Genomic DNA, 15,330 nt, shown 5'->3' with positions numbered 1-15,330 from the left:
AAATGAAATTCTTTCCCCTCACCAGGGTTTGCTTTTGCTGTGTGTTTGTTATGTTGTTTGCTTGTTTAGAGACTTCTGTAAACTATTTTTGTGAAGTCTGTATTCTTTGTCTTTTGCTGCCACTGAAGTCTGTTCTATTCACTTGGTGGTGATTTGTTAGTTTCTTTAAATATCTGGAGCCAAAGGAAAAACAACACTTTCCAAGTCTTGTGGGTGAAACAAAGGCAAGCCCTTATACTTTTCCTTCAGAGAGCCAAAAGACAGGTTGAAATCCATGACCACAGTTCTTTCAGAATAAGGTTCATACTGCTCTCTGGCACTCGTGTAACCTGCACCCACAGTGCAGGCTACTGTCCTCATGATTGTCACTAATCTCGGGTATAGGGAATGGTAGGTAATTTAAAGCTTTCTTCACCAAGACTACTTCTGGTTGTAATTTTTTAATAGATTACGGAGTTCTGCAAATGTTGATTCTGACCCTTCTGGCAGCTCATTAGTCGCTGGAATTCTCTTCTCCACCACTTTTGGTGACATCACTCCCCATGGACATATTTATCAAATTTATGGATTATTTACACACCTTGCATCTCTGTTACCCTTTGTAATCTATTTTAATAATGACTTAAATAATTATGTCATCCTGAAGGTGTAGGGGAACAGGCAGTGAAACCCTAGATTTGTATCTGTTAGCAACTCAAATAAAACTTAGGCCATTCTAAAACTTCAGATATCAGTAATACTCTGGGTTACTTAAGGGGTAGTGACCTTTTCTAATGAAAGGGAAAAAAGGTACTTAATTAAAAGGCAATATTATTTTATTTTTTGTTTTTTATTATTATTATTATTTTTTGAGACGGAGACTTGCTCTGTCGCCCGGGCTGGAGTGCAGTGGCATGATCTGGGCACACTGCAACCCCTGCCTCCTGGGTTCAAGCAATTCTCCTGCCTCAGCCTCCCAAGTAGCTGGGACTACAGGCGCCCGCCAGCACGCCCAGCTAATTTTTTTTGTATTTTTAGTAGAGATGGTGTTTCACCGTGTTATCCAGGATGGTCTCAATCTCCTGACCTCGTGATCCCCCCGCCTCGGCCTCCCAAAGTGCTGGGATTACAGGCATGAGCTACCGTGGCTGGCCAAAAAGCAACATTATTTTAAATTACTAAAATTTTATATTTAGTTTGGGAATGTTGGGATTGGTTTCTAATCCCTTTATTGCTTGGAGGTCCAGGATAGATACTTTGGGTGATTTAAGGCCACATAAAACTTGGATAATTCACAGCTGGATAATTTAGTCTGTGTTTTTGTTCTTTGAAATCACTGTTAATAGTGAGTAAAGGGCAAGATTTTAGTGTGGGTAGTTAAGGGCCTTATAATCTCCATTTAACAAATAATAATAAATGTTTATCACTGTGGAAGGGGTTTCCCAACCTCAGCATTATTGACATTTGAGGCTATTTAATTCTTTGTTGTTAGAGGCTATCCTGTGCATTCTAGTGTGTTTAACAGCATTCCTGGCCTCTGCCTGTTAGATAGCCCTCCTCCAATTTTGACAACCAAAAATATCTCTAGGCATTACCAAGTGTTCCCTGAGATGCATGCTGCCCCCAGCTGAGAACCACTGTATTATGTGAAGAACCCTGGGGATGGAAAGGTACTGCTATGACTTTTACTGAGTGGTGATAGAGCTATAGATAAAGTGCTACAGTTCAAAGGGAAAAAAATTGCATCTAATTGGAGATAGCAGGGAATGTGTCAATGAGGAAGAAATGTTTCAACTGGGACATATAGATAGACGTGGAGTAATAAGAATTCTGTAAAAGAATACTTTCACAAAGTCAGGATAAATGTTATCTAGAGAACAATGAGGTTTAGTTATTTTGAGGTAAGATTACAGGTGTGAGCTACCATGCCTGGCTTAAAATTGGGTAATTTTTGTTGATTTATCTTCAAGTTCAGTTATTATTGTTGTTGTTATTTTGGTCATCTTTATCTTGCTGTTGAGCCCGTTTGGTGAGTTGTTTCTGTCACTGTATTTCTTCGTTCTGAAATTTCTATTCATTTATTTATTTATATATTTTTTATTTATTTATTTTTGAGGAGTCTCGCTCTGTCACCTAGGCTGGAGTGCAGTGGTGTGATCTCGGCTCACTGCAACCTCTGCCTCCTGGGTTCAAGTGATTCTCCTGCCTTAGCCTCCTAAGTGGCTGAGATTACAGGCGCCCACCACCACGCCTAGCTAATTTTTGTATTTTTAGTAGAGGTGGGGTTTCAACATGTTGGCCAGGCTTGTCTCAAACTCCTGACCTCAAGTGATCCACCCACTTCAGCTTCCCAAAGTGCTGGGATTACAGGCGGGAGCCACCACTCCCGGCCTAAAATTTCCATTTAGTTATTCCTTATATATTCTATTTCTTTGCTGAAACTTCCTATTTTTTCATGTTTCAAGTGTGTTTGTAATTGCACATTGAAGTATTTTATAATAACTGCTTTAAAGTCCTGTTCAATAATTCCATAATTGCCACCATTGAGTTAGTGTCTGTTAAATGTCATTTATCATTCAAGTTGACATTTTTCTTGGTTTTTGATGTGAGGGATTTTTGTTTTATTATTGTATCATAGACACTTTGGATATCACGTTCAGAGACTTTGGAATATTACTAAAATCTATTTTAGCAGGCCGCCTCTGACGTTGCACCAGCAGGGGAGGAGGGCTGCAAGGTGGGAGTGGAAGTTAAGACTCCCTGTTGGCTTCCACTGGCCTTCACTGATAATAGCATGGTGGGGTAGGTAGGACATCTCTTACCTAGGATTGGTGGTGGAAGTTTAGGCTCTCTACTCAGCCTCTGCTGACACTCCAGAAAGGGTAAAGAACTCCTTGTAACTGATCGGCAGAGGTAGAAGTATAGGCTTTCAAGTTGGCCTCCACTGACAAGAGTGAGGAGGGATTCCATGCTCTGTGGCTTGAGGAGGGCAATTATAGTCAAAAAGGTTTTGTTTTGCTAGGCTGTACCTCTTCTAATCCTTTCACTAGGGAAAGCAGACTTCTTGTTGCTGTTGTTGGGTTTTATTTTTTTGTTTTTGTTAGTTTTGGGTGTGGTGGTGGTGGTGGTGGTGGTGGTAGTAGTCTTGTTGTTTTTGCCTTTGCTCATTAGTATTTCTGGGTTGCAGGCCTCTCCAATGCCCAGTCACAATATGAGCCTCTCCCTGCCCCCTCAAAAATCAGGGAAGTTACTGTCATGTCGTTCTTCAAGTTCTAAGTCATTAGCCAGTTCACCTTCTTCTCTCTACCATTCACAGAATACTTATGTTTGGTTTTTTTACATGTTAGGTTCAGGGTTTTTAGCTGTATTTAGTGGGAGAGTAGGGAGAAATAAGTCTATTCATTGTGTCTGGAGCTGAATGTCCTAAATGGTTTAAAATAGAAAATAGTCCACTAAGAACTTACTTTTTTAAAATGCTCAAAAAATATTTTATTCTTAAAAATATTTTACCACTATAAATTTGTAACTAAATTGTACATAAGATTAAGCACATTTATTGTTATAGATATATATGGGTTTTTTGTTTGGTTGGTTGGGGTTTTTTTTGGGAGACAGGGTCTTGCTCTCTTGCCTTGACCTCCCAGGCTCAGGTGATCCCCCTGCCTCAGCCTCCCGAGTAGCTGGGGCTACAGGTGCATGCCACCATGCCCAGCTAAGTTTTTGTTTATTATTTGTAGAAACAGAGTCTCCCTATGTTGCCCAGGCTAGGCTCAAACTCCTGGGCCAAGCAGTTCTCCCACCTTGGCCCCCCAGAGTGCTGGGATTACAAACATGAGCCACTGTGCCCAGCCATGTGGATATATATGTGTTTATTAAAGTATGTATATTTCTTTATTCTCTTAGGGTTATGTACCGAAGGACTCTACCGTGTTAGCGGGAACAAAACTGACCAAGACAATATTCAAAAGCAGTTTGATCAAGGTAAGAAGATAATTATGTGAAATAAAATTGTTGTTTTATGTTTTACTTATTAGAATTCATGGTGAGAAGATTGATTTTCATTTGAAAACTTCATAAGGATATGGATGTTGAGGAGAGAGGATTTTGAAGTGGGATTAGAAGCACTGAGTAGAATAGATACCACAGTAAAGGTACAAAACAGCTAGGGAAAGTCTATTTTCTTTACACTAGCAAGGAAGTCACTGATTATTTTTAGAGCCTTTGAATTAAGGGGCCTCAGTACTAGGGATTTGTAAGAGGAAGCAGATGATACGAACTTTTTAAAATACAATTGCAATAGAAGAAAAGATTGAAAACAAGAGGCAGTTGAGTCAAGAAAATACAATATTGTATATATTTTTAATGTAAGTATGAAGACAGAAGAGGATTTAGTAAATAAGAAAGGAGGTACTGGAAAAGTATTGAAGCAAAGTCCATCAGGCCCGGAAGGAATGGAATGCAGTAGAATAAATTTTGTTTTTGAAATAACAAGAAACTCTCTCTTACCCTAAGACTGAAGGGAATACTATAAAATATTTTGATGTAAGATTAGGTATTTTATGGCCCATATACTCTGAGTTTCTTCCCAAATTTCATATTCCTAATACATTAAACAATCTCACAAGTAAAAGACTGTGACTGTACCTATATAAATCCATCACCAGAGTTAGAAAAGCAGTAATTTGACTTCTGATTGACATCTTAGCCATTAGGAGTGAAAAAAGCCAAATTTTCTACTCAGTAAACTCTATGTGCGATTAAAGATTTAAATGTAAAAAATGAAAAACATAAGTACCAGAGAGAAAAATGAGTGAATATTTTTATAGTCTTAGAGTAAAGAAAAGCCTAAACTTGATATAAAACCTAGAAAGCTTGAACACAAGTTGATAGACTGGACTGTGTACATGCTAAAATTTTACAAAAATGTAAAAATTCTGTATGACATGTGGCTAAAACAGGGTGTGACATACCTAGCTTAAGTAATTCCCATCAGAAGAGAGCAACCAATAAATAAATGAAAATATGCTTAGCTTCTATTAATGATAAAAATTAAAGGATTATATTTGTTTGTTTTATTTGAATGAAAAGAATTGTTAGTAGAGCGTAGGTAAGCATGTATCTTGTACACTGTTGGTTGTAGGTGCCTTTTGAGAGGCAGTTTGTGAATATCAGGATTCAGATAGCTTTGCTAGAGAAATTCCACTTCTAGGAATTTGTTATAGAAGTCTTTGCATAAGCATGCCAAGACATACTTACAAGGCTGTTCCTTGCAGTATTGTTATTTTTTAAAGGGGTGTTGGGGGGATACCACTCGGGTCTCATAAGTAGAATGAATACTAAGAAGCCACATAAAATAAAGATTTATGCCTGTTGAAATGTCAAAACGTCAGTTGTTGGGTGTGTGTGACTGTGTGTTTACAAAAACACACCTTGTTGCCAAAGAGTATCGTATAGTCTAGTATCCCATTTTTTAAAAATATTGCCCGGTCACAGTGGCTGACGCCTGTAATCCTAGCACTTTGGGAGGCCAAGGTGGGCAAATTGCCTGAGCTCAGGAGTTCGAGACCAGCCTGGGCAACATAGTGAAACCCCATCTGTACTAAAATGCAAAAAATTAGCCGGACATGGTGGCGCACACCTGTAATCCCAGCTACTTGGGAGGCTGAGGCAGGAGAATCACTTGAACCCAGGAGGGGGAGGTTACAGGGAGCTGAGATCGTACCATTGCACTCCAGCCTGGGTGACAGAGCGAGACTGCATCTAAAAAAAAAAAAAAAATTCTTTCTCTCTCTCTGTATATATAGTGTTTAAAAAACTGTTTAGACTTAATGATATTAAATTGGTAGAAGTTAACTTCCAGTAATGAATGCATTTTTGTAGTTAATACCAAGGCTCTTGAGTTTGACTTTCTTGTTTTATTTTCTGGTCCTGCCACTACTGCCACTATTTTTGTGTCTCTGGCAAGTTAATCTTTCTAAATCTCAATTTCTTCATGTCTAGTATGGGAATGATGAGAGTAACTATAAGGATAATGGGATAATGCATATGAAGAGTTTTCTGTCCGAGCACCATATTAAATGTTCATTGGGTAGCTATTACTACAAAGAATGTAGCCTAAGGAAATAAGCTTATATGTATTAAAGCATAGCATCATATCATTTTCATATTATTGTAATATATTTAAATGAAATAAATCTAAATGTTCAGTAATAGAATATTATGTAAATTGTGTAATCTAAGGAAATATTTCACAGCCATTAAAATTGTTTATGTAGGGCAAAATGTTAACAATTGATTTGGCAATTTTTTTAATGAACAGAGAAAGGCTGAAAGGAAACATGCTAAACTGTAAGCAGTGCTTGTCTAGGTGATGGGGAAATTTTTTTTCTTTTTGCTGGCCTATTTTTTATATTAAAGTGATTTACTGATAGCAAATTAACCTTATAATACACTTTTAGTATGTTCTAGTCTTGATTTTTTTAGTCGGAACTTCACCAACTATTTAAATTTAAACTGTTTTACATGAAATTTTAAACTGTAAGCTTAAAAAGTCCAAATGAGAATTTATACAAATTGAGTATCTCTTATTCAAAATTCTTGGGGCCCAGAAGTATTTCGGATTTCAGATTTTTTTCAAATTTTGGAATATGTGTATTTTACTTGGCGTTTATGCCAGATATGAAATGTTCCAGTGAACAAGTTTCAGATCCACCTGTATGCATATTTCTTTTTTCTTTCTAGTTATTTATGGCCTCTTTTTTTTCCCCCTCCTCCAAAGAAATAGGGTCTCACTATGTTGCCCAGGCTAGACTTAAACTCCTGGGCTCAAGTGATCTTCCCACCTTAGTTTCCTGAGTAGCTGGGACTATAGGTACGCACCACCTCACCTGCCTCTTGTGGCCTCTTTTAAATAGCTGTATAAACCAAAAAAAGATAGGTATTATTAAAGTTCCTCAATATACTAATAAACCTAACAGCATTTTTTAAATTATAACAGAAAAGACTTATTGCTTGGTTGTCTTTTCCCAAATCCATGTAGTTTGTCAGCCTAAAAAGAAAAGTGGGGCCGGGCGCCTTGGCTCACACCTGTAATTTCAGCACTTTGGGAGGCTGAGGCAGGTGGATCACCTGAGGTCAGAAGTTCGAGACCAGCCTGGCCAACATGGTGAAACCCCTTCTCTACTAAAAATATAAAAAATTAGCTGGGTGTGGTGACGGTCGCCTGTAATTCCAGCTACTCAGGAGGCTGAGGCAGGAGAATCACTTGAACCCGGGAGGTAGAGGTTGCAGTGAGGTGTACTTCAGCCGGGGCAACAAAAGCAAAATTCAGTCTCAAAAAAAAAAAGAAAAAGAAAAGTGGCCCACGACTTAAAGTTATCTTTTGATCTAAAAGTAACCGTTTAGCTTACTTCTATAATAAAGTTTTATTATGTAATTTAAAATGTTAATTTTTGTCTTGTAGATCATAGTATCAATCTGGTGTCAATGGAAGTAACAGTAAATGCTGTAGCTGGAGCCCTTAAAGCTTTCTTTGCAGATCTGCCAGATCCTTTAATTCCATATTCTCTTCATCCGGAGCTATTGGAAGCAGCAAGTAAGTGTAAACCTCCTTTTTATGAGAGGGTTGATAGTGGCAGTTTTTGGATATCGATTGCTAAGTGTTAAAATCGTCATGTGCTAGAATATGTAGCTAATAAAAATTAACTTACTAGAACTCTATTTCTTAAAGGTATTTTCCTCTAAATTAAAATCAGAATCCCTGAAGATGGCCTCCAGGAATATTCTGTTTTAGTTAGCCCCCTAGGTGACTTAAATGCTCCTAGAAATTAGATCATTGTACTAGAAGTTTGAGGTTTGTGTATTTAATTCAAACTTAAGGGCATTGTAAGAAAAATAAATTCTTCAAATTGTAAGTCAAAGAAATTTACTTTGGCCTTGTCTACCTGTTTTATGTTGCTGTAACAGAATATTACAGACTGCATAATTTATAAAGTAATTTATTTCTTACAGTTCTAGAGGCTAGTAAGTTCAGGGTCAAGGAGGCCTCATCGGGTGAGGGCCTTTTTGCAAAGGCATTCCATGCCCAAAGGTGGAAGGGCAAGAGAGCACACTCAGAGAGTAAGAGACAGGAAGGGACCTGAACTTACTCTTTTATCAGGAATTCATTCCCAAAAGAGCTAACTCACTTAAGAGGTAACAGTGTTAATCTGTTCACAAGGACAAAACCCTCATGATATAGTCACCTCTTAAAGATCCCACCTCTCAACACTGTTGCCTTGGGGATTAAGTTTCCCACACAAGAACTTTGGGGGAAACATTCAAACCATAGCAGACCACGTGTTGTAAGTCATTTTGGGAAAGAACATGATATTTATTTAGTATTTATTCCTACTTTGGCATCTTTCATTCAGATGTTTCCACTAAACAGATACTCATTTATCCGGAAAATGAGACCTAAAGTCTGTTTGGGCATCATTTTCATTCATGTGATTTCTCAGTGACAAAAAAATTAACATAATTGCTAAACACTTCTGTCTACTATTTCCTTTTGGTTGCAAGTCCTCAAGTTCTTTTAGGTGAGACTACTTTGTACAGTTCTGATTATAAGTTCTCAGTGATTTTGTTTTTTTAATTCAGTATATTGTCACAAGGTATAGTTGCCTTATACATACTCTCAGGTAAAGTGGGAAAATGGTTTAATTGATAGTTTAGATGTTCTTATCTATTGACCATTAATAGGAACCTCAGAACTGTCCTACTTAGGAAATTTTTGAGGACCGATTTAGAAGTAATGTGTAACAAATGAAATTTTGTTAGTAATTGGTTTTGCTACCATAATGATGTGGTATGCACACTGGTCTCCAAAATAAAGAAGAGGAGGAAAGCACCCTCTATCTCATTTATTTCAGGGCCACATTTTAGTTACTCTGTTTCATAATTGCGTAGATTTGGAGAGTAAGTTATATACTTAAACTACCTGTAAAGGAAAATCTCTGATAAGCAAAATGGATTACAAGTAATTGTAGTATAGACAAATCTATATAGCCCAAGGGCCATATTTAGGCTATCGCCAGTTTGGGGCAGACTTTTGAGCTGAGAATCGTTTTTACACTAAGAGAAAAGAAAATTTCATGACACATTAAAATTACATGAAATTCAAATTTCAGAAGTTTTATTGGAGTATAGCCACTCCCATTTGTTATGCCTGTTACTGCTTTTGTGCTACAACACGGGGTTGAGTAAGTGTGCCCACAAAGCCTAAAATAGTTACTCTCTGTAGCATAAATGTTAAGAGCCTAACAGATTTGTAAGTAATTAATTATAAATCAGTATCTAGTTACGTAAATTGCTAATATACCATTTCCCATTTTGTCAATGCTGAGTCACTTTGGTCTTCAGTGATTAGCTTTCCTTATCAAAAGGCTATAGTAATAAATGATAACATTAATAGAAATAGATAATGTTAGTTGAAGTGATTTCTTAATTTACATAATTTAGCAGGTTCTTTTGAACAGGGATCTCCAACCCCTAGGCCACACAGCCTGGCTTGTTAGGAACCAGGCCTCACAGCAGAAGGTGAGCAGTTGGGTAAGGGAAGCTGAGCTCCACCTTCTGTCAGATCAGGAGCAGCATTAGATTCTCATGGGAGTGGGAACCCTATTGTGAACTGCGCATGTGGGGGATCTAGGTTGTGCACTTCTTATAATCTAATGATAAATGTAATGCACTTGAATCATCCTGAAACCATCCTCCCACCCATCTGTGAAAAAACTGTCTTCCACAAAACTGGTCCCTGGTGCCAAAAAGGCTGGGGACTGCTGCTTTAGACCATTTTCTTTGATTTTGTTTACCTATCCTAATATGCTTTAAACACATTCTTGATTGTTACAGTAAAAATAGCAGGAAGCTTTATCAAATATTTTTAAATGTGTTTTATACAAACTCTTCACTTTTAATTTTACAGAAATCCCGGATAAAACAGAACGTCTTCATGCCCTGAAAGAAATTGTTAAGAAATTTCATCCTGTAAACTATGATGTATTCAGATATGTGATAACACATCTAAACAGGTATTTTTTTTTTTTTTTTTAGGGATTTTTGGCAAATAAAATGCACTACACATTTCAAACATGTAAACTTTATAAATTGGGTAATTATCAGATAGAAAAGGGGACTCAGACTAAACATACAGTTGAATTTTGGTTTTCTAATTTATATCTAAAAAGATATGTGATTAGTATTGTAATGAAATGATTATATAAATAGTGTGGTAAGTATATTTTCTTTTTTACCACATTCTCTGTAGGATCTTAGAATTTTAGATATGAAATGACACTTAGATAATTAACCAGATTGACCTATTTGGAGTTGAAACAGGGTTTGGTTTGAAAAATTACTAGTTCTGTGACCTTGGGTAAATGACTTATTCTTGCTAAGTCTTGATTGTCTCAACTACAAACATGAGAATAACAGCACTTCACAAAGTTGTTCTGAGGATTGAATGGAACTGTTAGCATGTGTGCTAATTTTTTCAAAAGTTTTCTCATAATATTTTCTACTGACATTTTAGTGAACTGTATTTTTTTTTAAACTAATAGTATCAATGCCCAAACCAAGTACATTTCAGCCTGTACCTCCTAAAAGAGGATTAACTGATGTTTAAAGCTTACTTTTTACTAGCAATGTGGTATAAAACCGTGTTAACATTTCTTATAACCTTTCCCTGAGAAAATACCATGGAAACTTGGTGAAGCCCCATCTCACTAAAAATACAAAAATTAGCTGGGTGTGGTGGTGAGCATCTGTAATCCTAGCTACTCAGGAGGCTTGGGGTGGGAGAATTGCTTGAGCCCGGGAGGCAGAGGTTGCAGTAAGCCGAGATCATGCCATTGCACTCCAGCCTGGCCAACAGAGCAAGACTCTGTCTCAAAAAAAAAAAAAAAAAAAAGATTGTTTTGTGGAATGCTAGCAACCAGTGTTTGCTTTTTTTTTTTTGAGATGGAGTCTCGCTCTGTCACCAGGCTGGAGTTCAGTGGCACGATCTCAGCTCACTGCAACCTCCACCTCCTGGGTTCAAGCAGTTCTCTTGCCTCAGCTTCCCGAGTAGCTGGGATTACAGATGCATACCACCACGCCCAGCTAAATTTAGTATTTTTAGTAGAGACAGGGTTTCACCATGTTGACCAGGATGGTCTCGATCTCTTGACCTTGTGATCTGCCCTCCTCAGCCTCCCAAAGTGCTGGAGTTACAGGCGTGAGCCACCGCTCCTGCTGCAACCGGGTTTTTTGAAAGTTAAAAATTCTCCCTGGATGTGGTGGCTCAACACTTTGGGAGGCTGGAGGATCTCTTGAGGCCAGGAGTTTGAGACCAGTCTGAGCAACATAGTGAGACTTGATTCTCCAAAAAAAAAAGGAAGGGAAGAGAAAGAAAAAGAAAAGGGAGAGATAAAAAAGAGAGGAAGGGGGGGAGGAAGGAAGGGAAAATTAGCCTGACATTAGTGTCAAACGCCTGTGGTAGTAATTTTTCCAAAGCTGGTTGAGAGAGAGAGCATACTCTGGTTTATCTTTACATCTCTCATAGTAGTCAAAGAAGTTACATATACAATTAAAATTTGTTGTTTCTGTTGCCAAAAACTCACTACAATTTGTCACATGAGGAAAGGTTTTTTGTTGTTGTTTTTGAGACGGAGTTTCACTTCACTCTTGTTGCCCAGGCTGGAGTGTAATGGCGCGATCTCCACTCACCACAACCCCCGCCTCCCAGGTTCAAGCGATTCTCCTGCCTCAGCCTTCCAAGTAGCTGGAATTACAGGCTGTGTCACTACGCCTGGCTAATTTTGTATTTTTAGTAGAGATGGGGTTTCTCCATGTTAGTCCTGCTGGTCTCGAACTCCCGACCTCAGGTGATCCACCTGCCTCAGCCTCCCGATGTGCTGGGATTACAGGTGTGAGCCACTGCACCTGCCCAGGAAAAGTTTTTTACATACGAATTAAAGATGCTTCTTTATGCAAATTTTTAAACCCCAGGTTTGAAGTAGGATAAAAGGTAACGTTAAATCTGAGATCATTTCTAGCTCTAGAATTCTGTGATTGTAATGAGTTTTGATTTCTAAATGTTTTTTCCTTTCGTAATTTCAGGGTTAGTCAGCAAAATAAAATCAACCTAATGACAGCAGACAACTTATCCATCTGTTTTTGGCCAACCTTGATGAGACCTGATTTTGAAAATCGAGAGTTTTTGTCTACTACTAAGATTCATCAATCTGTTGTTGAAACATTCATTCAACAGTGTCAGTTTTTCTTTTACAATGGAGAAATTGTAGAAACGACAAACATTGTGGCTCCTCCACCACCTTCAAACCCAGGACAGTTGGTGGAACCAATGGTACCACTTCAGTTGCCACCACCATTGCAACCTCAGCTGATACAACCACAATTACAAACGGATCCTCTTGGTATTATATGAATAGGAGGTGATTGCAGACAGGCTGGATTTGGACAAAAAGCAAATCTAGACATGCATGTTTCAGGGTTCAGTAGTATACTTCATGTTTCATACAGATAAGTCACATTCAAAATTACATTTTCTCTTTGAACTAGATGGTATTCCTTATTCACTTACATTACAAATCTAAGACCATGTGATAAGCATGACTGGAGAGGTTTAATTTTTATAAACAAAAATAGCTATAAAATACAAAGCTGCTGCTGCATGCAACCTTATCGCAATCAGTATATATCATTCCTGTGGCAATTTCTGTCACATTATATTGTGAATAAAATTTTTCTATAGAAATTAAATGATTTAAAAACTCACCTATATGAAACATTTAATGCTTTTCAGCCTGCTTTCTGGCTGATTTTGTTATTTGATATGCTAATTTGGGCAACGTAATTTACATTCTGGCAGTCAGTGTAGATAACTAAAAGCCCAGTTAAGTATTTTATAATTTCAGGCTACTGAGGCCATGCTTGGGATGTTGTTTGAAAGAAAAAAAATACACTTGACATATTTCACATTTCTGTACCTTCATCTATACTTCCAGTAAACATGTGGATGATTTGATGAGGGATAAATGAACCTATTTCTTTTACACACATACCAAGGACATGCTTGTGGCTAAAGTAAGTTGATAATGTTGTGCAAAGGATAGTTGTCACCAACTCATTTCTTTATGGTCCATAATGAAATAAACATTTTGTATACTGTTAATTCTGTAAACAGATGCATGTTCAAAAGATCTATGATGGTCTTGTAATCTTAATCTAATATATTTTAGATATTTTAATTTTTTCCCTCTTGGGGAACACATTTAGTATAGTGTAGAAAATACTTCATTACATTTTCATATAAGGTTATATAACTTTTCATACATAAACATGAAATTTGTTGTAGAAAATTCTTTAAACCAAACATTTAAATCTAGGACTTCAATTTAATTTGTTTCTTGAATCTATTTTTATGTGGCCCTTAAAAACATATCCAAAAAACCCATTGCTAATATAGCAATAAAGATACTTTGGGTACTGACAGACTCTTTGGAGTGTTTATATTACAAATTTGTATTCATGTTCTTTTCTGTGATGCATTGTACTAAAATCCAAAATGGCTTTTGCACCATTTTTAAGCCAGTTTTTCCTTTGATGTTGGTACCAGAATTACTATAAATGACTGCTGCTTTTGGGGGTAAACATTTTGTTAGTGAAGATAAAACCAGAACACTAAATTATGGATAAAATTTTCAGAATAGGTGGCACAGGTAAATTTTACTAGGTTATATTTTGTGTAGTAAAGAAAAAAATTCTTTGGTCAATGTTATCTTAATTCAGACTACAATTTTAAGATTATCTTATATGTATTATAGTAAATAGATTTTGAGATTCAAGGCTCCTAAGAGTTTGATTTGCTCTGTTTTTTCCTAAAATATTGTCTTTCCCAACTGTTAAGTTCTAGGTATTGTACTTCCAATTTTAACTTCAGAACCAAGATGTTGGCATGAACCAGGCTGCTGTTGAAGTACATGTATATTATAAATTATCTTATTTGTGTTATACTCTTACATGTTATCTTTTCTAAGAAAACAAAGTCCCTATTATTCCTATTGCAAAGCACACAGGAATTAAGAAAGTACAGTAATTTTTAAAAAAAAATCCGGTAAATGTAGTATTCTTAACCTGTTCTATATTACTTATACTTATTGTCTATATAGCTTTAATTTATAGTTGTCAGTTTAACTATTGGCATGTCTGGCAAAGAAAATTAAACTTTAAGAGTTTTATAAACTTTCTAGGTTGCTAAAGAATTTATTTTTCTACTATATATGGTATAGACAAAGCATCAAACTATGTACAGGAAAAAAGCCTGACTATTTCTATTGGAAGTGGGCTGAAAAGAGAGTTTTCAAAACTTCGTGTCTTCAGTTCATTCTGTCATAACTTTGCTATTGTAATATGTGAATACCAGTTTATTTAAGCTATTCTCTTTTATACTGTATTAATTTAATGTTCATCTGCATTTAGTACCATTTTTGTTACTAAAATTGGCATTTACCATTTTTCACATTAACCTACCTTGCACCTTCTCCCAAACTTATCTCCACTTTTCTATGCATTCTATCATTGATTTGACACACTTCATAGTGAGTCATTTAAATATTCTACGTTTGGTTCAATTAACCAGTAGGTTACAGTTATTGAAAATTAAAGTACAGTTTAAAGCTCAGTCTGTTACACTGAATTGTGTTTGTTTTTGCCAAGGATTTAAATATGTTTTTAAATATTAGAAACATCTAAGAACAGAATAACATAATTAAACTTTTTTCTGGTAAGTTACTGGAAGGTTTCACTGTTTAGGGACCTATCATCTGAGACTTCGTAAAGGATTAAAATAGGAGGATAGTCTCATAATTGTGAGTAAACATCAAGGCATTATATTTTACAATAATAAAATTTCATCTACACACACGTTGCCATTGTTTCATTTAAGGTTCAGTGCTTATAGTTACTACAATATTGGACCTAACAGGATCTAGATTAGCAGTATAAAGAAGCATAGTGGTACTCTGTTTCACACTTTCAGTAGATTTATTAGAAGTCAAATTCTATTCAACAGACACTTCTTAGGATATACAACTAATTTAAGAATAAAATTCCAGACACAATATATTTTTTTTTAAATGGTATTTGTTAGTAGTGCTTCTTCCCCTTAACATTTACAGTGTAAATACTGCAGGTAACAGCAATCTAAGTTAGTCAAAAAGCAGCTTTTTTTCCCATACTGTATGTAAATAATGTAGACCTGGGTATTTTTGTTTGTTTGGGTTTTTCTTTTTTTTTTTTTAAGGTACTGGA

General features: G+C 36.4%; 1 protein-coding gene across 5 annotated transcripts in view; it reads left to right on the top strand.

Moving 5' to 3' along the window:
- Positions 1 to 14,943, top strand: part of ARHGAP5 (Rho GTPase activating protein 5) — a 71,368-nt gene extending 56,425 nt beyond the window's left edge. For all 5 annotated transcript variants that reach the window (XM_050798314.1, XM_050798310.1, XM_050798312.1 and 2 more), the window contains exons 4-7: positions 3,883 to 3,960; positions 7,442 to 7,573; positions 9,944 to 10,049; positions 12,118 to 14,943. In XM_050798314.1, coding sequence (XP_050654271.1) covers positions 3,883 to 3,960; positions 7,442 to 7,573; positions 9,944 to 10,049; positions 12,118 to 12,445 — 644 coding nt within the window. In that variant the 3' untranslated portion in view covers positions 12,446 to 14,943. The remainder of the gene's footprint in view (positions 1 to 3,882; positions 3,961 to 7,441; positions 7,574 to 9,943; positions 10,050 to 12,117) is intronic.
- The last annotated feature ends 387 nt before the right edge of the window (positions 14,944 to 15,330 follow it).

The sequence above is a fragment of the Macaca thibetana genome, chromosome 7 (genome assembly GCF_024542745.1).
Source record: "Macaca thibetana thibetana isolate TM-01 chromosome 7, ASM2454274v1, whole genome shotgun sequence".
NCBI classification, from domain to species: Eukaryota; Metazoa; Chordata; class Mammalia; order Primates; family Cercopithecidae; genus Macaca; species Macaca thibetana.
This window is presented reverse-complemented; position numbering and strand designations above follow the sequence as displayed.